The sequence below is a fragment of the Strigops habroptila genome, chromosome 10, assembly GCF_004027225.2.
Source record: "Strigops habroptila isolate Jane chromosome 10, bStrHab1.2.pri, whole genome shotgun sequence".
Lineage (NCBI taxonomy): Eukaryota > Metazoa > Chordata > Aves > Psittaciformes > Psittacidae > Strigops > Strigops habroptila.
The window spans coordinates 6,958,275-6,981,126 of NC_046359.1; the positions used below are offsets into that span (position 1 = coordinate 6,958,275).

A 22,852-nucleotide genomic window follows, 5' to 3' on the forward strand; every position below is an offset into this window, starting at 1 on the left:
AAATAAATGTTGACATTAATCATTAATAGCTACTGAAAGATAATTAAGATGTGTAAGCCTTCACAAAAGGTATTGGTGATTTTGAGCTGACAGTGGCCTGTACAGTGATTTCATTGCTAGTACTCGGGGCACTGTGTTCAAAGGAAGCTTTTGGGATATCAAGTAAAACAGCTGTTTATATTTATTTGGTTTGCTTTATCCTCTAATCAAATATTAGAAGGCTGAAATATATGATGGATAAGTAGAATAAAAGTACTTGTAAAAGTACAAAATCAGTGGTAAGTATCGTGTTGGGTTTGTTTTTAAGTGTCAAAGGCCAAATGGCAATATTTGAGGAGATGATAGAAGATGAAGAAGGGCTCGTCGATGACCGTTTACCCACTACAAGCAGAGGACTGTGGGCAACCAGTGAAACTGAACGTGCCTTGAAAGCTATTCTCTCCTTTGCCAAAGCTCACCGAATGGATGCTAAGCTAACTGAAGAAGGCAGCATATTTCTGGAACTCTTTGAAGCATGGAAAAAGGAATATAAGGTACAGTAAATGAGATGGTGATGAAAGAGCTGTGAGGTCCATTTAATGTAATATAAACAAACTGAAGCTGAATAGGAACAAATCTAGGTTGTATTCCTGAAATTAGGGTTTGCTTGCGCAAAACTTTTTCATAGTGTCTATTACAGGCTTTGGTTTAAAATGGTTTAAATATGATATAAGAGTTTCTAAAAGCTATACTGGCTACTAAGCAAATTAGTAATCATTGTAATTGCATCTAGTAAGACAGTATACAGATACAATTAAATGTGTTTAGTTAAATTGGAATATAGCAAGACTCAGCAAATCGACATTGATCAATTCTGTAATTCAGTTTACCTTCAGTCTCACACTAGCTACAGGTGTCCTTTCACTGTTGCTTCATTTCCTGGATCTTGTTTACTACACAGTGTAACCTGAAATAATTAGTCTCCTGTTGTTTGGATCAGAGCGCTACGGAAGTATACTGTCACTTTCCTTTATGCATCCTTGTGTATCTATGTTTTCTTGCAGTGAGTACATGCAAGTGATGGAGAAGGGGGAATTGCTGTTGCACACAAGGGATCGCATCCTGTCTTACAACCTAGGGTGTAATCAAAAGTGTTTCCTCTTGAATGCTTCTTCTCATTTTTAATTAACATAGACTTCAGCTTCACTAGAGCACACTTGGTGTGCTAGTGCCAGGTTTATTTGACTCTCATGCCCTGTTCTGGTTTCGTGATTCTAGGAAATTGTCACTTGCTTTTTCCTAGGAGGTTTTGAAAAAGCAAAGATAGTTCTTGTAGAAGTGTGCTATCCAAGAATTTTAACATCTGTTATTAGATTGAGTCCATAGAAGAAGAGAAGATGCTTTAGAAAGTGATTTACTTTATGTATCTTGGATTAACTAAGTGGAATTCAGTCAGGGGTTTTGGGTTTGTGGGGGGGGTTTTTGTTGGTTTGTTGGATTTTTTTTTTCCCAGAAAACTTCGTTTCTGATACCTGCTTTTCTCAAGTTGGTCGCGCTCTTTAAGAGTGAGGATCTGGAGCTGCCTTAAAAAAAAGTTACTACATTACAGAGTAACACAGTGCAAAACAAAGCTTTTAAACAAAACGACATCTTGGTCAGCATTTAGGTATTTGATGAAGTTGTTAAACACCTAATAAAGTTGTGCTGCTCTCACAAAGTCAGGTCACTTGTTTATGGTACCAAAATGCTCACTGGAGAATACTGACCCTAGCTGTTCTCATGCTTCATCATTTTATGTGCTTGGCTTGTAGCAGTTCACAAAAGGAGGAGGATGTAAAGTAACTAGTTACCAAGGCATTGCTGTGTGTTGGGGATTTTCTGCTGCCAGAAAGAGCACAGTCTCTTCATGTCCTTTTACCTTGGGAAACAGGTTTGGGATTAATAGGCCAATGACAATGAAAATAGTGCCAAAATGATTCCATCTGTTGTGACTTAGGAATACTAATTCAATTGTCCATACTACTCTAATCTACATTGAGCTACAGGGATGATACTCTGTAAAATAACCCTTAAATCTAAAACAAGCTGGGTTTTTTTGTTGTTAGGTTTTGTTTGGGTGTTGGGTTGTTGTCACTTCGTTTGGTTTTTTTTTTTTTTTTAGCAAAAGTATTTTTTGCTTAGTTTCTCCTTTAGTTTAGTTTCTTTAGTCTTGGGGGAGTAAGCTCCTTTCAGCTTATTCTCTGTCCTTATCCTGTATGCCAGGTTTAATACACAGTATTTTTATGTTTGTAATCTAGGCTTAGTTTAAGATGAATGCTTCAGTAGTCTTTCTTGAGCTAAAAGAAAAACCGTAAACACCAGCCAGCATACCCCTCAGCAACTGAGTGTTTAGAACTATCTCTACAACTGAAAAATCAGAAATCAACAACTAGTAAGTTTTGGCATTTGCAAAAGGTCTTAGAATTCCAGTAAGATCACTGAAGATTTTTTTTTTGTTTCTTTTTATAAAACACGCAGATAGTGGAAAGCTTGGGAAGAAATATTTTACAGTATTATCAGTAATTTTAAAATAATGTCAGCTTATGTGTATAGTACACTGCCAGTTATTGCCATTTCTTTTGTAGAAAGCCAGAATTTACATTGTCTTGGTAGAATTGAATCTGTTATCTTCACCTTGTGCTTGTCTGGGCCTTTAACAAGACCACTCAAACTGTTAACATTTCTTTAAAACATGCTTCGTCTTTAAGAAACAACCTTTGTACTATAATAGCTAGCTATTTAAAATTGCTTAGTCTTTTTTCCTTATGTTATTCAGCATTTGCTTAGTCTTGCAAGGCATTTTCTTTCTGAACTTTAAGTTGGATTAGTTATTGTAGTAGTTGTAGAAGAAATGAGAGGCAGCTTTTTATAGTTGTCCATAAAGAAAGGCTGGAAAAGAAAGCAGGCAAGATGATCTCTTATGCTATTTGCTTTCCTTCATAATTTGTTGTTGTGGGTGAATTACTGTAAAGAAAGATTATCCCTTATTCCAAAAAGATTTTCACATTGTATGTTGTATGGCAGAGTCATAAAGGGAGCTCAACTCAGTTCTGCTACTAGTTTGTTTGGGCTTTTCTTACAGTTACTCCATGAATATTGGATGGTGCTTAGGGATCATGTCTCTGCTATTGATGAACTGGCAATGGCTACAGAACGGCTGAGAGTGCGTCATCCTGATGAGCCAAAACCAAATCCACCAGTTCTCCACATCATAGAACCACATGAGGTAAAGTATTTGGCAGAAATAAATCTTTTTTTTCTGGAAGAACCTACATCCTACAAAAATAAAATCTGTATCTAGATCTATGTATAAGGTCTGCAGTATGCCTCTGTTTCCATTTCAAAAAGCCATTGTGGAGTAGAGAGTTCCTATCTATTTCTACATTCAGTATACGGGCATTTTTGAGCTTGTAACTCTTACCTTGATGCGTTTTTGTCAGCCTTTTGACTGTAAGAGTGGCGAGTAAGACTGTTGTAAGAGCAGGTGAATGGCTCTGGGACTTTTTGTTACAATTGCCCAGTTTTCCAAGCTGGTGGAAAATTAAGTTGACTTGTTTTCTTACCTATATTGTTACTTCCCATAAGGAGCTAAAAAACAGAGTGGAAGCCTAAAAGACGAATCTTTTTTAAGTATCTTGGAATTTCTGAGCCACCTCTGAGACATTTTCTGTTCGTGAACATAGAGAAAATGCTGGGTTGATTTAACCTCCTAATGTTTTGGGGTTTTTTTCCACCAATAGAAATATGTTTTCAACAGAAGCATTTTGTGCTTTTTTTCAGTGAGATTCAGTGTTAGATAAAAGTGCTTCTTTTCTTTCTTTCTGTAGGGAAATAGATACGTAATCTGTGTATTAAAGCAGTTTTTAAAATGTATCACTTTGTTTAACAAATGTTTAACAAAGTCTAAGACGTATGTATTAGCAACAATAAAAGAAACACCTATTATTACTTTGGCCTTCATCTTTCAGGCACTTGCCTCTTCTGCAGTATTAATAGCTACACCACTGCCAACTGTAATTCATCTAAAAAGAAGTCAGCTTGATGTTTCTATCTTTTGATAGGTTAAATGTAAAGTGAAAGCTTCTAAGGAGTATGAAGTAATTAATCATTTCTTACACGTTGTTTTTGGAACCAGCAGTAGAGTCTAGGTTCTGTTTATCTGTAAGAAGATAGATGATAAATTGAATGAAATTTGAAAGGAACCTTCATAATAATGTTATTTTAAATTGGTTTTGTCACTGGGCAGAACCAATAATGCAAATAAAACAAACAAGAGCAAGTCCGTGTACCTCCTGGGTCTCAGCCCATTCACAGTGCTGTGTTTGTACTGGATACAGGAAAGGAATAGATAATTTTGCTTGCAGAGAAGCACATCTTAAATTTACAGCATTAGCTGTTGTTCTGTCTGTCCCCAGGAAATTATTCAATTGAATTTTGCCAAAAAATTAATTTAAGCCTTATTGTCAAACTTTTCTTCATTTTCTTTTCTTCTTTTAATGCATGTTTCATACTGTTTTCATAGGTAGAGCAGAATCGAGTGAAACTTTTGAATGACAAAGCAGTTGCCAAATCACAGCTTCAGAAGAAATTAGGACAACTTCTGTATCTCACTAATCTGGAGAAAGTAAGGTTTATGGTTCCTTGGTCTTTACCAATGTGATGTACTCTTATTTACCTAGTATAAGAAACCTACCATTATTTTTATTTTTATTTAAAACTTACATTTTAAAGAAAATGTATTTTCTGTAAAGATTCATTACATGTTGAAATTCAGTGTGGTGGTCTTTGCATTACTGTGTAGCTACAAAGTTATTTATTACGTTATATGTTTTGGCTATTTGCTTAATTACACAGTTATAAAACTATGAACTAGTTTTAGATGGTTAAAACTTTCACTAAAACTAACTGGGCCATGCTTAGTAGAAGCCTTGTAAAATGACGTACGTCTCAGCGTACCCTTGCTATTTTACAAAGAGCTTACCTTAAACAGAAGGACAAGCAGGTCTGTAGGTTAAATAAGTGAAAAAAAAAAAACCCCAAACCCCACATATTACACATGATTTTAATCATAGTGTTTAAGTACAGTTATGCTTAACTAGGTGTAGTTAAGCATGATTAAGTATATTTAAATGTTTTTACAACAATGTGAAGCTGATAGAAAATACGAGGAGTTTCTCATTTGAAGTTGTATGTTACCAGGACTTTTCAAAGCTCTAGTAGAGATGCAGATGCAATCTGAAGGACTGCAGTATGAACAGTGCTTCTTTTACTTACCATTAATTACATATGTTTTTAACTCCTTGGGATAGACTTATTTATTAATTAATGATGTTGTTTAATTTGCTCACACAGGTTTGGTTTTTTTTTTAAGGACTTCATTATTTATTTTTTAGAAGCTTATTTTAAATATAGAATAATTTTAGTTACTGAAATGTATTGAAATATAAAGTTTATATTTATTTTCTACTTATAGTCTCAGGATAAAACTACTGGAGGAGTTAACCCTGAACCGTGCCCGATCTGTGCACGTCAACTGGGAAAACAGGTAAAAACTTTAGTCAGTGTCTTTTGTTTTCAGAGTGTCTCTGCCTAGGTCTGAGGCAGTTGGAAGGTCACAGCTGACATGTGGATGTTCTAGGCCTGCAAATGAAGAACAGCTTCTGCAATGCAATCTTTTGTTTCTAATGCATTCTGTCAAAAGAATATTAAGCCTCTCTGTTCAAAATCTTATTTCTTCTTAAATCCAAAGATGTAGTCTAGAATTTAACAATAGGTAAAAATTAACCTTCTTGAGGACTCTTAATAAAGGCTGATTTAGTATGAATGTATAGATAGACTTTTGCAGAAGGCCAATACAAACATTTGTGTAATTCTTTTAAAAATCATGTAAATACTTAATCTGTGTACTTAATCTATACGTGAAGAATCATCGCTCATAGAAATTACTCTCATCAAGTTTAAAACTGGGCAAATGCAAGAAATGAATAATAAATGCACGGAACTTCTAGGGATCATGAATCTTTCTGTGCTTGAAAACTTTGAAATCCAGGCTTTTTAGCAGCTGCAGTGCTAAAAATTCTGAAGTTCTTCTGTGGATTTTGTGAAAGTAAAGTCGTGTTTCTCTGAAAATGTAATTTATCATGTATTAGTATACCGGTTTTCTTTTGCATTGATCCAAAACTGATATTCTGTGTTGTTTGTGTAATTCCCTGCACAGTGGGCAGTGCTGACGTGTGGACATTGTTTTTGTAACGAGTGTACAGCTATCATCATAGAACAGTACAGCGTTGGCACCCGCCGGAGCTCAATTAAATGTGCCATTTGCAGGCAGACAACATCTCATAAAGAAATATCCTATGTCTTCACTGCAGAAACGGCAAATCAGGAAGATGATATTCCTGTAAAGGTATGTTGGTTGTTTGAGCTTTGTGGCCCAAGCTTTCAGCAGTGTGTGTTTGTGATCTGTGTTGCACACTGCATTGAGGCAGACAAATCCACTGTATAGTTTTATAAATAGGTTCACTTTTATAATTTGTGTTTATTGCACAGTTCTTTTTCTTTTGATAGATGTATATGTGGTGTATATAGGCCTTTCTTACAGTGTAATCAGTGGTTTTGCATCCATCCCCAAGGAAGGATACATTTTGTCCTGTCAAGCAAATCTTTTTATTTGGTTGGTTTAGGGGTTTTTTTAACTTACCCTTTTCATGACTTTTAATAGTTTCAGAAACAAAACATGAAAGGAAACAGTGTGAAAGAGGATAACTTTTAACACCTGCTCTTTAAATGTGCCTGAGAAAAGGACTGATTACAGAATTACACACATGTTAAAGTAATGCTTTCTTGGGGTTGGGGGGACAGCTTTTGCTGAGTTTTGGTTATGAATTTTTTCTTTAAGCATTTTACACTGGGTAGAAGTAAATGCTGTTTATATGCTGGTGATGAGGGTGGGGTTTTTTGTTAGTGCATCTTGCCTATCTGCATTTTAAACCTCCTAGTATTTGATTAAAGCCTCAGTTACTGGATACAGATACCTATTGACAAGATGGTTGTTGAGTGAAGAGTGACTTTTGGTCTTAAAACAGCTCGTTGCCTGGGCAATTTCTTAAGGCTTTCCACTGACAATGTACAGCTCTGTTGAAGACTGGTAGCTGTATTTTCTACAGTGATTTTCTGTGTTTACTCCTTTTAGCCTGGCTTTCTGATGAGACCAGGTCTTTTCACTGAACAATCTTAGATTTCTCCCTTAATTTAGAAGGCCATTTCAAACAGCTTGACAGAGAGTTTGAGTTTCAAAGGTAATTAATTTTCTACAAGTATCATTGAAATAGCCATACACATGAAGCATGTCTCCTACTTAGCAAAATACCGTGGCTTGACTTTCCCCTTACTATAGAAGATATTTTAAAGTTCAGGTCTTTGGGGAAAACTTTATTTGTAACTGGTGTGCCTTCCTAATGACAAAAGTTAATGAACCTGTAGACACAAATGTATAGGAAATTGGTCCTAATTGCACTGTTTTATCTACTTTTCTTGGTAACAGAGGGGTTTCATTGGGTTGAAGGTGGGATGGAGGAAGAGACAGCATCTCCCAGAATCACAGAACTGTACTGAAGTCAATGCTACCACATAGCTGTTCACACTAGTTACGTCAGCCTCTCTGAAAACTGAATTCCATTTTATGAGTAGATATGGTTAGATTTGAAGTAGTTGACAGCATGTGGCACCAGGGGGAGTAAATAGGCTGTATTTTTGAAGTGCTAGTGATTGGGACCTTGCTTCATAGGTGTTTTTAGCAGATTATTTTCTCAGGGTTTAGAGATATCACCCTGTTTCTAACAACATTTCAAATACATTTCATAAATTATGTTACAAAATAAATAACTAAATTCATAAATAAAACACAGAAAGAACTTGGTACCTACTGTGCTGTGTAAAGAGTTGTAGTGTTTTATTGAAGTATTTCCGCATCAAAAGCTTAGGGCAAAGCGAAAATATGAACTCTATGAATTTCTATGTCATCTGGAGCAAGGTGGATTCTTACTTCACGAAAAATTAAAAATTCATACTGTAACTTTTCTGTATGTGCTCTCAAAACAAGCAGCACTGTTAAAAATTTCTACCTCATATTCCTTTAAGGACAGTTAACAAAGAATAACTAACCTATTATGGTTTCTGTAGAATACTGAGGTTAAGATTAATATCTTGCAGCATAAAAATTGTGTGATTTATTCAGTGTTTGTATTTTCATCTGAACTTTCTCAGTCCCTCTGTTCTTTTTCAGTAGTGTACCTCTCTCTTTTCTTTTTTCTTTTCTCTTCTCTTCTCTTCTCTTCTCTTCTCTTCTCTTCTCTTCTCTTCTCTTCTCTTCTCTTCTCTTCTCTTCTCTTTCTCTTCTCTTCTCTTTTCTCTTCTCTTCTCTCTTCTCTCTTCTCTTCTCTTCTCTTCTCTTCTCTTCTCTTCTCTTCTCTTCTCTTCTCTTCTCTTCTCTTCTCTTCTCTTTCTCTTCTCTTCTCCTCTTCTCTTTTCTTCTTCTGTTTTGTCATATACATCTTGCTCTTTATTGTACCAGCAATAGCCATGTGAAGTTAGTGCCTTAGATGCAGAAGGACTACTGTAAATGGGAGCATTTCATACTGAGAGAGAGATTACTGGCATCCCTGCATGTTTTGGTTCTGTAAAAGCTTCCAGTGTCGGGTCACTGTTACTGTGGGTATTGCCAGCCTGTCATCTGAGACAGGAATTGTTTGTTAGAGGGTAGTTCTGATTCCAGTGTGTGCTGTTCCATAATAAATCAGGACTAGCTAATCTGTTTATAAATATCTGGATATTCAACAAAACGACAAACTCAAGGTGTATGGGGTAACATTGTTTTTTAAAACAGACTGAAAACCAAGAACTCATAATAGCAAAGGTGCTTCTATGAGTTTCATCTCTCCATAAATATTGAGAAAAAAATTGAATTTTTTTTGTGTGCTGTGTACCAAAGGTATGGAGAACTTTGCACACTTAGTTACCCTGTTTAAAAAGCAGAGCAGAAAGACTGTAACCACTTTGATCATGCTGCTGTTCTTTTCTTCAAAGTCACATTTATAACACCTGAGTCACAGGAAGTCTGAAGGATGGAAAAATCAGCAACTAATTGTAGTGTCTAAAGCTACTACCTCTTATAGCAGGGAAAAATAGGACCTATGGTAAGGTCCAGAAAAGTCTCTGAGGAAAAGACAGAGCTGGATGGGGCTTTGTGCAGCCTGGTTAGAAGGAAGGTGTCCTTCCTGTGGCAGGGGGGGTGGAACTAGATGATCCTTAAGGTTCCTTCCAACCCAACCATTCTGTGATTCTATGACAGTCAGAGCGGATTAGCCAGAATTGTCATTACTGAATCAGAGATTAATGGTATCAGAAAAGCACATAAATGACCCTGGAATATATAGGAAATATCAAAAGTTAGTCTTTGATCTGTAGGTGGTTATGATTGGCAGGCAGCTGCCATAGGGATGCAAATGTGTTGTTCATCCTTGCAGATCATAACACCTACTGACATAATCATTTTTAATTCTCTGTCTGACTTTCAGAAACAGTGTTAATTTCTAGGTGCAACAGAGATAACATGAAAAAAGCTGGTTTGTTTCTAATGTCTATGACAGAGTTGGAATCATTGTGGAAGACCCTGGGAAATAAAATGGTACTGCTTAATGCAGCCTTTGGTAAAACAGGCTGCAGAAAGTCTTTTACATGTATTTCTGGAGCATTCATTTAGCTGCATAACGTATGAATGATGAGGCAGTCCAGCATTGTTTCCCAGCTTGTGCTTAGACTGCTGACATCCTTCCCCACCAATTGTGCAAGCAGCATAACTTCAGTAAATTCAATCTGTCATTGCAGCAAGCCAACATAGTTAATTCAATGTCCAGAGGACAGGTGCAGACAGAAATAAAACAATATCTGTCCAGCTGAATCTAGCACAGCTTGAAATTACTATGCATGTAAGAACTAGTAAGGAATTAAATAAGGGCTTCCTAAAAAAACACATTAAGTAAAATTGCCGTAATACAAAGTGCACGCTAAAGGAAATAGAGGGAGATACTAAAGAATTTTTTCTCAGAATCCTCTTGCCAACATAAGGGGAAAGGGAGAAGTACAGAAATCAAAGTGGACAAGAAGTAGAATGTAGTATTGGATTCATTAAGCACTGAAATACTTCTGAATGCAGAATCTGAAGATGTTTTCATTGCAGCACACAATCTTTCAAGACTTAATTTAATTATATTTAGCAATTTCTTGTTATTTTAAATATAATTAACAAGCTTCATAGTACTGAGCATAAAGTTTGGTCTTGCCAGAGTAAGAAACAAAAGCAACAGAAATAGCATTCAGGTTTTTTTCATTGCCAGCTTTCAAGAGGTGTGAAGGGAGGGAAATTTAAATGTGCATTTGGTAGGTTCTTTAAAGATTGTGCCACTAAGCTAAACCTCAGGTGGCCTCCCTGGCAACTGCAGTCGTGTTTGGTGCAACTGCACTGCCTGGGCTATCCATTCTGCCTCACGCAGAACTAGACAGGTGTATCCGTGTGGTGCTTCATTCTTCCCTGTACTGTGCACACTGTAATACACCACTGATCTTATGGCAGTGTGTTATAAGGAAGGTATAAAAGCAGTTCACTGCTACTTAACCTGCCCTTCCTCCAGTTTGCTAATTTTTAGACTTGTGGAAGATATGTATGAATCCTAATATAATAAAGTAATGAACGTGGAAGGAGTTATTTAATATCCTACTTTACTAATGTTCTCCTTTAACTTTTCAAAGGGAAGTCACTCCACCAAAGTGGAAGCTGTGGTCCGAACACTGAAGCGAATTCAATTTAAAGATCCAGGAGCTAAATCCTTAGTATTCTCAACGGTATTAATCACCATTTTCTGTCTTGTCTTTGTGTGTATGTCTGAGTTTAAAGCGGTCATAGTATTTTCAGGAATTAGTTTAGCTACCAAAATGTTGAATCACTCTGTACAGCCACTTGTTTGTTTTGAGAATTCGTAGGGCAATTCATGTAGCTGGGACATGAACAATGATGGTAGTCAACAGATGTAAAAGCTTGTTTCTTTAAAGGGCAAACACTTTGATTTGTACGGAAGCATTAGAAATTCTAGGTATTTTTAAATGTAATGTTCAGATATTTTTGATACATTGTAAAACTGGTTTTGTGATGGTTGCTGATTTTTACTCAAGCTGATCTTTTTAATTACATTTCTAATTTAGTTTTATGAAAGATTCGGTTCCTGGCACACAAATCTTTTTCTCACTCCTCTCTCTCGCTCCCCCCCCCCCACCTTTTTATTAATTGCAAATTCTACTATTTTGAAAGGCCTTTTTATCTGTTTCTTAGGGAAGTTAGTTAGCATATTTTAGTTGTCATTGCTGTTTGTAATGTTGAGTTACTTTTACTGTGTATTTTTGTTTTGTGTTTTTACAGTGGCAAGATGTGTTGGACATAATTTCAAAAGCCTTGTATGACAACAACATGGTTTTTTCTCAGATCAATGGAATTAGTAAATTTCAGGTACATAAAGGATATTTTTCTTAAAATTAGTCTCAGTGGGGAAAATTACAGTTCACAGAAGTCAGTTTGATCCTTTTACTTCATTGCTTCGTTTGAGAAATTGAAAGCAGCAAATTTGTTTGGCAGAAGCTTTGATCTCTAACTCATTAATTCTAAAAATCATAATCACAAGCCTTTGGAGATAAACAATGCATTCACTTTTGAGAAGGAAGCATTGGCATGGATGTTAAGACACCCCGATCAGTGTTGCAGGAAGTTCTTGCCTTCCTGATATCTGTCGGATAGCTGTTCTGGGATGACAGGTCGTGGATCAGTCAGGCTGCAAAATTGTCACTGGGGCCTATAGTAGCTGATAGAATTTCTTGAAAATACAGAGATGTCCCCCACAGTCTTTACTGAGGAACTTGTGTCAATGCTGCTGTGATGTTTGCCTTTTAGGAAAATCTCTCTGCATTCAAATACGATCCCAACATCAATATTTTGCTGCTGCCTCTTCACACTGGTTCCAATGGACTCAACATCATTGAAGCAACTCACGTTCTGCTTGTGGAACCCATCCTGAATCCTGCACATGAGCTGCAGGCTATTGGCAGAGTACATCGTATTGGCCAAACAAAGTAAGAGTTAAAATTGTGTTGAGTGGTTTAGATGTAGTCCATAATAGAACTGAATATTAGAATCAGAATAAATCTAGTTCACTGAATTTCTCGATTATGGGAATGAGGGTACTCATAGGATTCCTGTTCTTAAAGATGATTGTGTAAGGGAGAGAATGATCAAATTAAAAAGTTTGCTGAAAATACGCAATATGTATTTTAGGGAGTTCTTTTGTACTATGGGTGTAAGATACAGAAGCAAATTGTATTCAGACATTTAGGAACAGTGTAGGCTCTTAAGTCCAAAATCCTGAAAAACCTTGTTCAGCTGTGCCCTATTTTATGTATGTCATTGATACCTTAGTTTTCAACAAGTTCTGCTTGTAAGCATGTCCAGAAATGTCTTGGCTTTGCAGGTCTGAGCAACTCACTGTTCAGGTCATATGTGGCTAAGTTCAGGCACAGCGCTTGCTAGTTTCCTTGAGAGGCTCCTTCTAGCCCATCGTTCCCAGCTCCAGATGAGGAACTGTGCAAATTTTTTGGGGGGGTTGAGGTTTTTGTTGGGGTTTTTTTGTTTGCATGGTTGTTTTCTTTTGTTTTTCCAGAAAGTTATAGCACACACTCTTTAGAACTGATCAGTTTTTAAATCACAGTTCTACCCTCACCCCATCTAGATCTTTTTGAAAACATTAATGAATTGAGTATCTTTTACTTGCTTCAGTGTTGTAGATTTTACATGGATTGTTCTGAACATTTAAAAAAGGTTTTGGAAAGTTTGTCCTGAACAGATAAGATATATATGTTTTTCCTTAGGTTTCATATAACTTGAAAAAAAAAATTTAAAAAACCCTGTACATAAAGAAGAAAAATAACTGGAATCAATTCTAGAATATTATTATTCCAGAATAATAGTGGGGTTTGTGTTCTGGAAATGGAGGCAAAGCAAGAGCGCATGAATGAGCATGTATGTGAAAGAATGTTTATGAACAGGTGGATAGTTGGGTGTGTTGGTAAAGATTTTGAATTAAATTTGAAGGCATGCGAAAGATTGATTGCAACAGCCTGCATTATAATTTTACCTGATGCTGGCACATAAAGGTCTGGCAAAAGCCTTGCAATAAACCCAGTAAGAATGTGTGCTGTAGTTCTTAAGAATGAGACTTCAGCATGGCTTACTTGACAAAGGGCTGTTTCCAAGTACAGTGAGCACAAGAGAATATACTCTGTTTAGTTTCACTGGTGCAACTATTACCAGTTCGGTTGAGTTCTTATTTACTCCTCTTTTTCTTGAGTAGACCTTTGCCTATGAGTCACAAAGTATTCCCCCAGCATGCCTCTGTAATGTTACCTGCCAAAGTTTCAATTTAAGATCTGAAAACCATCCAAACACTTTCAAGAGTTCATATCTTGAAAGATGTTTATACTGGGGAGCCTGGAGTGATTTTTCATTTTTATCTTTGGAGCTGAGTCTTTTCCATTTCCCTTCCTTGTCCCTGACACTTCTTTAATTATTATAGCTTTCTTCTTGAAATTTTATTTCATAAATGGAGTTCGCATTTTGGTTTATGTTTATTGACATTCTGGGTTTTATGTTTTACGTGTTTAGAATTTCGTGTTGACTGACGACAATAACTGACTTTAAAACAAAAAATTACAGTATTTTGCCATCTTCAAGAACAGTATTGTTAAACCTCTGGGAATGAGCTTTAATTATCCATTACACTGAGCTCTGTCTATTGGACTGACTTTTGACAATGCAGCATAAACATTGTATGCAACCAGTGGGCCTAAGTAATTTCTTTAAACGACAGGCTAAGCTCTTGAGGACTGTTTGTTTATAGCGGGGACACACAAAGCAGAACTTTGCCCAGCATCTGCATTTGGATTTTAGTTAATACAGCTTATATTCATTTAGTATGCAATCCAGCCACACGGAAGTGTGTGCTCTGGGAGGCAGTAGGCATCCTTAAATGTCAGTGGAAGTTGTAATTACCTTGTAAAATTTCTTTCTTAAAATACAGGGGCATTTTTTCAGCACTCTTACAGGAATTGGTATGGGACAAAAATGTGGTCTTAAAACTTTGACAGTAACAGCATAACTTCTGCTCACTTCTGGTCTTGTTTTCTCTTTTTAAACACATTCAGATCTACCATTGTTCATCGGTTCCTGATAAAAGCAACAATAGAAGAGAGAATGCAGACTATGCTGAAAACCGTAGATAGAAGGTATGTGTTGTATTTTTTTAAAACATCATTATTGCACTGAAAATGTAAAGATGGTTTTCAGCCACACTTTTGTGACAGTTAGGTATGCATATCTTGCATATAAACTTCAACTGTTCTCCTTCCATGTTTTGATTGACAAAAAAGTTTTACGACTGGAAAAGTTGATCTTTTAACCTGGTTCCAGTAACTTGAAGCTTAAGGTATTTATTTCAATTGTCTGGAGAATATTTTGTTTACATTTGGTATATTTTATTTCTTAAAAGCCAAATTAATTAATAAATTCCATGTTACGGTTTATCTTTGCAATTTATCTACCTCCATTAGTATAAAAGCATTGCAGTTAATGGACTAATACTAAGCCTGCCACTGGAGTAACAGCATATGTTATAAGCTCTAATAGAGGACATAAATAATTTCTTTCATTATTTTTAAATTCTACAAGCCTGGTCTGTCAGTGCTGTGTCACACTGGTTGATTTGCAGTGAGTGCAAGTGTTGTGCAGATGCTAGCTTCTGAGTCAGTCTGGTGTGCAGGCGCAGAAAGCGGTTTTCACTGTGGTTATCTTTCGAAAACTATAAGCAATGATGGACAGGGAGTGGAACAAAAGTGGTATTTACATTCTTTGTGCAGAAAGTACAAGAGGTTTGTACCTTTTAACTATATTGTATATACATAATGAGTCTAGGAAGAGGCCTTACTTTAAGAAAATTGCTAATTTTTTCACGGTTTTGGCTGTTATAAGTTGACACCAAAAATTTACACATATCTTTAGATGTAGTTAGGAAAGATTTCAGCTTTAGCTTTGAAAAGACAATTTAATCAGTTTCTATATCTGTAAAGTAGCACTGCTTTTCATATAAAATTAAAATAGAAATACAGTGGTTGAATGATCCAATGAGGGCTGGTGTTTTGAAAGTAGTATCAAACCTTATGCTTTGAAGCTGAAGCCAATCCCTTAAATGCTAAGAGCACAAAGCGGATTATTCCACGTTCTGCTGCTTCTGCAGTGTTTGGTGTTGACCACTGCTAGGGACAGTAGATGGACTTTGTATCCTACGCAAAATGTGCAAAAGAAGTAGCCGATCAGTGTGTATGTATTTTCCCTGATAGAAAGTGTGTTTTCCTGCTGAGCTTCCAGGCTGAACGGCTGCTGGGCTCTGAACCCTGTGGTCTGTCTTTAGTATAAACAGCTCGTTACTTAGGTCGATTCCTCCTCTGATGTCTGCATGCGATTTTTTCCCACAGCCACACGAGCTCTTCCATGAAACAGTCAGAAGCCTCAGTTCTGACAGTGGCAGATTTGGCTGACCTTTTTACAGAGGAAACTGAAGAACTTGAGTAAAAACATTGGTTTGGCCTAATGAGATCAGGAAGTACCTGACCTAATAAGCACCGGTATATAACCCTCTTGATCTGTCATTCCTGTGCACATCATCTAATGTTTGTCCCTAACAGAGCTATTGGAAATTGAAAAGTCTTAATTGTTACTGTGGCGAATTGTTGCTATTCTGTGGCGAAGTTCTTAGCAGCACACACTTCTGACAGCACTGGAGAAAACTTGCACTTTGCACATTATACAGAAAACATGGATTTTATTCCCAAAGAGCGTTTGAGCTGGATGCTAAAACTGAGATCTTGGACCCTTGGTTGAGAGGATTTTTGCCATCAGGTTTGATTGGCTAGTAGCTCAGTCTGAGAGCAAAACTATGTGTGGATGGTTGGGTGGGAAAGGGAAGCCGAAAACCACAAATCTAATTTTTCTTTTTCTTTCTTACTGTACAAAGAATTGTTAGAAAGACTAACTGTAAATTAATATTCTTCTAGAAAGGGCTTGTTACCGTTTAATGCAGGGTTACTGAACGTCTTATTGGTAACACTTTAAATGACTGATCTTTACTAAAAATTTGGATATTTGTATTAGGCTTCTAGATGTTCATAAACGCTTGTGACAGTTAAATTTCATTGTTTATGCTTATTCACTGCAAAATGATGATAATTAAATTATGCTTTTTGTATGTGTGTTGGTCTGGTAATCAGTTAAATATTTGAACTTACTATACATGTGTTCACTTATTCTCGAAGCCATGGCTAAGTTAGTGCTTTGTTAAAAGAAATAAAAGGCATTTGTTACAGAACCCGTAAAAAAAAAAAAAATTGGTTAAGCTGCTGACCACTTTAAAACCATTTGGTGCTTGTGTATATTTTCTCACCCTGATTTTTTGGGCTAGTTCTCTCCCTTAAAGATGCAGCAATCTAAATATCCCAAATAGATGAAGTTAAGGCAGGCAGTCTTAATTATTTGGTACCTAATCTAAGTTAGATAATCAGTGGAGGGAGATGAAACTCTTGTGAAACTTCATCCTTAGATATGCAAGACCACTCTACCCTATCTCTTTTGACAGTAGACAGTTTAGAAAACAAATCTAGGCTAACTTTTAGACTGCTGAAAGTGGACAAGATAAATTTTAAGCCTTTTGGCATAGGTTATTGGTACACATGTACATAACGTCATTTCTGAAGGTATTACAGAAGCAAGCTCAGTTATGCAGTTGATGTTAAACACGATTTTGTGGTTAGAGACTGGGCAAATGTATATGCATAAGCAGTGGGCTACTTCCCTCCAATTGCAATATTTACTGTTTCAGCAGACAATGGTTTTTGTATATTTTAGAAATCCTACTTGAGGTTGACATTAAAATGAGTCCTTTAAGAAATCTCATCTTAGAATTTTTACTCTAATCATGCCTGCTAAATAAATGTGCCGTGTAGTTATTGAGCTTCTTGAGATCTGTTTTCAGTCATACCACGTATGAGTTGCACCACGTGGGTATTAAGCCTGTCCACATGGCAGACAGGTTTTCTACTGCTGACAACAAATGTGAATAGAATCTACAGGAATAATATTGCATCAAGAGGTGGGGTTTTGGCTTTTATAGTCTGTTGTCCTTCTGGACCGATTAGATACTTTGCTCTAAAGACTATTCAAATAAATTTACAGACAATGTATCTTTATTTCCTGTATTTGCATATGTTTTAGCCTTACACATTTTGTCTTTGAGATTACTGATGTTTTGCTGATTACAGTTTGGAGCAAGGGAAAGGGAATAGACAGACTTTTTTTCAGATGAGATTGATCAAATGATTTGCACAGAGACTGTGACATCTTCATTCTCAAATGTATTGAGAACTCAAATGACCCTGAGCAACCTGATCCAGCTTCGAAGTTGGCCCTGCTATCGGTGTGTTGGACCAGATGACCTCCATGGATCCCTTCCAGCCTAAATCATTCTACAGTGTACTGCAGATCATGCTGTACAGACACTCCAGGAACTCTGAGGGCAGCAGCATTCCAGTTTCCTCATCATCTTCAGAGAATTTTAATATTAAATGACATAATGTGATTGAACAAGGAGCTGCTGTTCGTCTGAGAAATTATATATCTATGTTAAAAACTGTGGAAGCACATAATGTTTGCATTCATAGCTCCTTTTTAAATAACTACGTGTGGGAATAACAGTTGTCGGTGAATGTGAGAGGCAAACTGAAAACTATCTGCCATGAAAGCTTTCCCAAGCTCTGCACATTTTTGGTTTATTTATATAAAGATGATGGTTTCATTGTTTATTTACAAAAACATGGCTTTTGGATTCCTAGCCAAAAGCATAGCTTCTCGTCAAGCAGTGCATAAGTCTTCAGTCCTGACTTATTTTTTTTATGCTCACATAACAGCATGAGATGTCAGAGGGCTGGTTCTAGGCACTCTCCTGACTGCCCTGGAGCACCAGGACCTAGAGCTCTGGAGGTGTAACATTAAATGTGTACACTAGTCCCGTTAAAGCACCTCTTGAAATTGGAAGGTTGAACCATTGGAGTATATAGCCTGTGTCAGCAGTAAAATGGACTCTTCAAGTTTCAAATAATACTAAGTACAGAGACTAAAGAATTATTTTGTAAAAGAAGCCAAACTGTAATTTACCACTTTTTGCCATTCTTTGCAACATTTAATTTCTTTGACAAAGGTTTTCTTTCAGACATCTGAAGGCATCTCATGAGATGAGCTTTTTTCTTTTCCTGCCAAGGGTGCAGCTTGTACATGTGCAGTGCTTTTCTCTTACCAAAGCACAGTAAGCCTGTTTTCATGGTGCTGCTGTGATACAGCTCTCTAGCAGGAGAATACTCTTTGAAAAGGCAGTATCTTGGCTGAGAACAAACTTTGCCCTATCATAGTAGTTCCAATATACTCATAGAAATGGCATTTTCCACACAAAACAGAAATCTAGAAATAGTGACTGCAGTGTTTACATAATGTTCTTGTGAAAATACCCATAGTCATGTACCAGATTCTCATGTGTTCTCCTGCTAAAACATGTACACATGTATTGTTTATCCAGACAATCCCTTTAAAACTGAGGCTCCAAGTGATTCTAAAGACCTCAGTGCTGACCTTTCATCTCTTTTGGTTCCATGACAAACAATGTTGGGAGTTTTTTGACTGGAGTTGGAGAGGATTTGGGGACAGGTTTTTCTCTCTGCGTATAAAAGTTCAGTGCCTTGTGGAACAGAATTGTCATCTTATTTAGGTGTCTGTAAAACCTTCATGCAAAGAGATTTCCTTGAACCACACAATATGAAGGTGTTAGAAACTAAGGAGTGGATTCTCTTAAGGTGTTAAACTAAGCTCTGTGAATGTCACTGTGGATCTTTATGAGTTTGTAAGTTAAGGTCCTCTTTGCTCTACATCAGTCTATGCCGGGAAAAGGTTTTAATCTTAACCTGTTAGGTAACTGTTTAGCATACTAAAGTCCAGGAAACACTATAGTGTTCATGCAGATCAGCTACTACAAAAGAATATTTACCTCAACCTCTCATGCATATTAACATTGCATGTTAAGGAATGGACATAAGAGTAGTTGATGCTTTTTGTGAGGTCTTCCAAACCACTTTTCTGCCAGTATCTGTAGATGTATTCCAGTTGTCTGACAGCAGAGCACCCTCTACTTCAAAAGTAACTGTGCTTCAACGCAAACGTGAGTGGGATCCTACAGAAGAAAAGATGCATAGTTGTTTCTAGTTAAGACCATACAGACATACTTCCTCCTATAAGATCCTGTTTGGCTTAGTGACTGAGGTCCAGTTAACAACTCTCTACTGCAGTCTTTTCTGACACAGAGAGTGCTGTCTTCTTCCATTCCTTATGGCTACATCATGTTTTCCAAGAGTCCCAGAATGATGTAATTAGCAACTGTGCCTCAGTTAAACTGGCAGGGAAAAAGTCTGTATTGGTCAGTCTTGCAGTGACCAATGTAAGAAGAATCAATCTTGAAATCTATTGCTCCCTCAAGGCAAGTGATTAGATGAGTTTCTAAAAGAAAATTTGGTGTGTGGTTGGTTTGTTTTGTTGGGGTTTTTTTTTCCCCTGGATATAAATAGAGCCCATTTCTGAAGCTTAATCTAAAGATTTACTGCTTAAGATCTGTGTGATAACCTTTCATATAGACTGAAAGGCTAGTTGCAACGCTACTGTGCCTGTGCTTTTCTTCCTTTTTTTGGTTGCCTGCAACAAGATCTTTACAAGACTATATACTGTAAATGTAGGTTAAAGGAATTTCATAATGAAGGAAAAAAGGAGGTCCGAGACATCCCTGTCTCTCCCTCTCTGTGTCTCCATCTCTGTGTTTGTCATCTCATCCCACTCACCCCCAGCTCACTCAGAATGTTACAAAGAATGTTTGTGTTTGGTCAGTGGAAGTAGAGGAAAAGAGTCATAATCCATAAAATGGCTACAGTAAAACTGTCACAGGAAAAGTGTTGGAAATAAAGGGAATTTTAGCCTGGTATAAATTCTTCTTTTCTACCTCTAACGTCTTAATTTACTGTTATTCTTCACCACTATAGAAGCAGATGTTTAATTTCAGTCTGTTAACTTACATGTTTCTGGTTTTATATTGTACAGCTGACATATAAAAAGGGCCTGGTAATCTATTGATTGAACAATCAGTGAGGCTTATAAATTTTTAGTTGTAAAGTCGATAGGTTTTGGATTCATAAAGTGCACCTGAACTACTATCCCAAGTTCCAGTGCATCTAGTCTTCTCTTCTTTAGAGGAAGAGGAAAGAATAGGTAATTATTGAATCACTGTAGTACTCAACTGAAGTTCCAAGTAGATATTCTACATATTCTACAGTCATGCACCATGTACAGGGGACAGTTAGTTGTACTTGTAGCTCTCAAGTGCCAGGGTGCTGGTCGACAGCAGGCACAATGTGAGTCAGCAGTGTGCCCTGGCAGCCAAGAGAGCAAACAGCATCCTGGGGTGCATTGAATACAACAGAACCAGCTTGTCAAAAGAGGGGATTATCCAGCTGCATTCAGTGCTGCTGCGGCCTCAACTCCAGAAGTGCGTGCAGCTCTGGGCCCCACAATTTAAGAAGGATGTGAAGGTCCTTGAATGCATCCAGAGAAGGGCAACAAAGCTGTTGGAAGAGCTGGAAGGAATGTCCTGTGAGGAGAGGCTGAGGACTGTTTAGTCCTGTGTGCTGATCTAGTTTGGAGAAAAGGAGGCTTTGGGAAAAGGGATTTCCCAAGTCCTGCGAATGGCAAATCTTGGTTGCAAAGTTTCTGATCTTGTGTTTGTTAACATAAAGGCCATTTCCTGCTCAAGATGGGACATTTGCTCACAAAATGGCAAATAATTATACTAATTATCTTCATCAAAAGGAGCATGACCAGCAGGTTGAGGGAGGTAATTCTGCCCTTCTACTCTGCTCTCATGAGACCCCACCTGCAGTACTGCAGTCAGCTCTGGGGCCCACAACAGAAGAAAGACATGGATCTGCTTGAGCGAGTCCAAAGGAGGGCCATGAAGATGACCAGAGGGCTGGAGCACCTGCAAATTAATCCTGAGAAAGATCTTTGAATTACATTTAAGTTTTTAATTTTTAAATTTTTTTTTAATTATTATTTATGTTACTATAAAGTCTATAAATTACTCACTTTTGATAGAAAATTATTTCTTTTATATAATTACATATTAACAAATACTTTGTCAGGTATTTGCAAGCAATTTGTTGTCCTTTAATTCTAGATTTTGGAAAACAGAATAATTGAATCATTCTAGTAACAGAATAGTGAAACCAATCGGCTTTGGCAGTGGCAAGTTAATGACTCTTAGAAAGCAACCCACAGGAGAGGAAAGAGCAGTTTTCAGTTGTGTTCCAAAACTGAAAGTCCCGGATGATAAGCCAAGAGAGAATATTTTGTTTACATGCTCTGTTTCCTTGCATAGTATAGACATTGTAATTTCAATGAGATAATTTAACTAGAAAGTAGAAAAACTATATTTTTATTTGAAAGTTACCAGGGAGGGTAATAATCACACTGTCTCTGAAGGTTTGCAGCTATTTCAAAGTCTCTGTGAACACAATTTTTTGTCTTTAATTATCCTGCTACTGAAATAATACTGCTTGTTATGATACTCATTAAATATCCTTTTCTTTCTGTCTTTCTGGTTTGTGGAAAAGCAGCTGGTGCCTCTTCTAAAAGTGCTTAAAAATTTATGTTCCTGTTCCTCAATCTGTAACTGAATTGTCTGATAGATGTTACCTGCTAAATAGTACCAATTAGGAGGAATGCTCTGCATGTGTGAATAATTGTTATTCAAAACTACACTTACAACGTGTGTAGAAGTCCAGGAGTCATAATTACTCTTTCCAGTGTGGTTGGTTGAACACAGCTCCAGAACTGCTGCCTGCTGGAAATAGCTAACACTTCTCCACAGCAATTCTTCACTGCAATCTCGTGCTCCATAGAGACTGCGCCTGTGACATCTCCTCGATACAGTCATCTCTGGGATCAGTTGTATCATATTTTCCTTCCTAGAACTGTAAATCAGTCCTGGTCAATCCCAATATACATAGAACTATTTTTGAGAGTGTGGTATAATTAGGAGACCTCTGGCCCAATGCTGTGTTGCAGTTCATGTGTTACTAATTGCTTTTAACACTGTCAGAAATGAATAAAAAATTAAAAATGTGTTCAGTTAGTTATACCTAGATAGAACCTGAAGAATGAACAACGTAGATGATGACAAACGTCCTGATAACGCATAAGAAATTATATTGAAAATAAGGTACCTGAACTTAAAAGTCAGCACTCCAGCAGGTCTTTATTTTTCTGGGCACTGTACAAATGCGTCAAGTATAATCCAAAGTCCAAATCCAAAATGGGAGATTTTCTATCAAGTTAAATGGTCTGTGGACCAGTTACACAGAGAGAGAGAACCTGCAACCAAAACACACAGAAGCTGCAAAGGCCATGAGGGCAGTGGAGGTGCTTGCCCAAAGCCAGATGCCAGCAGAGAGGAGGTGAGAGCCCTGGCCTCATGGGCAAGCCACCTGAGCCTGCAGGCAGCCAGCTCTGGCGCACTGGCGCTCGGCTGCCTGTGTCACCCAGAGC

General features: G+C 37.1%; 1 protein-coding gene across 4 annotated transcripts in view; it reads left to right on the forward strand.

Moving 5' to 3' along the window:
• SHPRH (SNF2 histone linker PHD RING helicase) overlaps positions 1 to 22,439 on the forward strand; it is a 53,832-nt gene extending 31,393 nt beyond the window's left edge. For 3 of the 4 annotated variants that reach the window (XM_030499312.1, XM_030499313.1, XM_030499311.1), the window contains 10 exons: positions 308 to 533; positions 3,101 to 3,244; positions 4,541 to 4,642; positions 5,492 to 5,563; positions 6,236 to 6,424; positions 10,825 to 10,917; positions 11,489 to 11,575; positions 12,014 to 12,192; positions 14,317 to 14,397; positions 15,643 to 22,439. In XM_030499312.1, coding sequence (XP_030355172.1) covers positions 308 to 533; positions 3,101 to 3,244; positions 4,541 to 4,642; positions 5,492 to 5,563; positions 6,236 to 6,424; positions 10,825 to 10,917; positions 11,489 to 11,575; positions 12,014 to 12,192; positions 14,317 to 14,397; positions 15,643 to 15,739 — 1,270 coding nt within the window. In that variant the 3' untranslated portion in view covers positions 15,740 to 22,439. The remainder of the gene's footprint in view (positions 1 to 307; positions 534 to 3,100; positions 3,245 to 4,540; positions 4,643 to 5,491; positions 5,564 to 6,235; positions 6,425 to 10,824; positions 10,918 to 11,488; positions 11,576 to 12,013; positions 12,193 to 14,316; positions 14,398 to 15,642) is intronic. The other variant, XM_030499314.1, reaches the window with a different exon arrangement.
• The last annotated feature ends 413 nt before the right edge of the window (positions 22,440 to 22,852 follow it).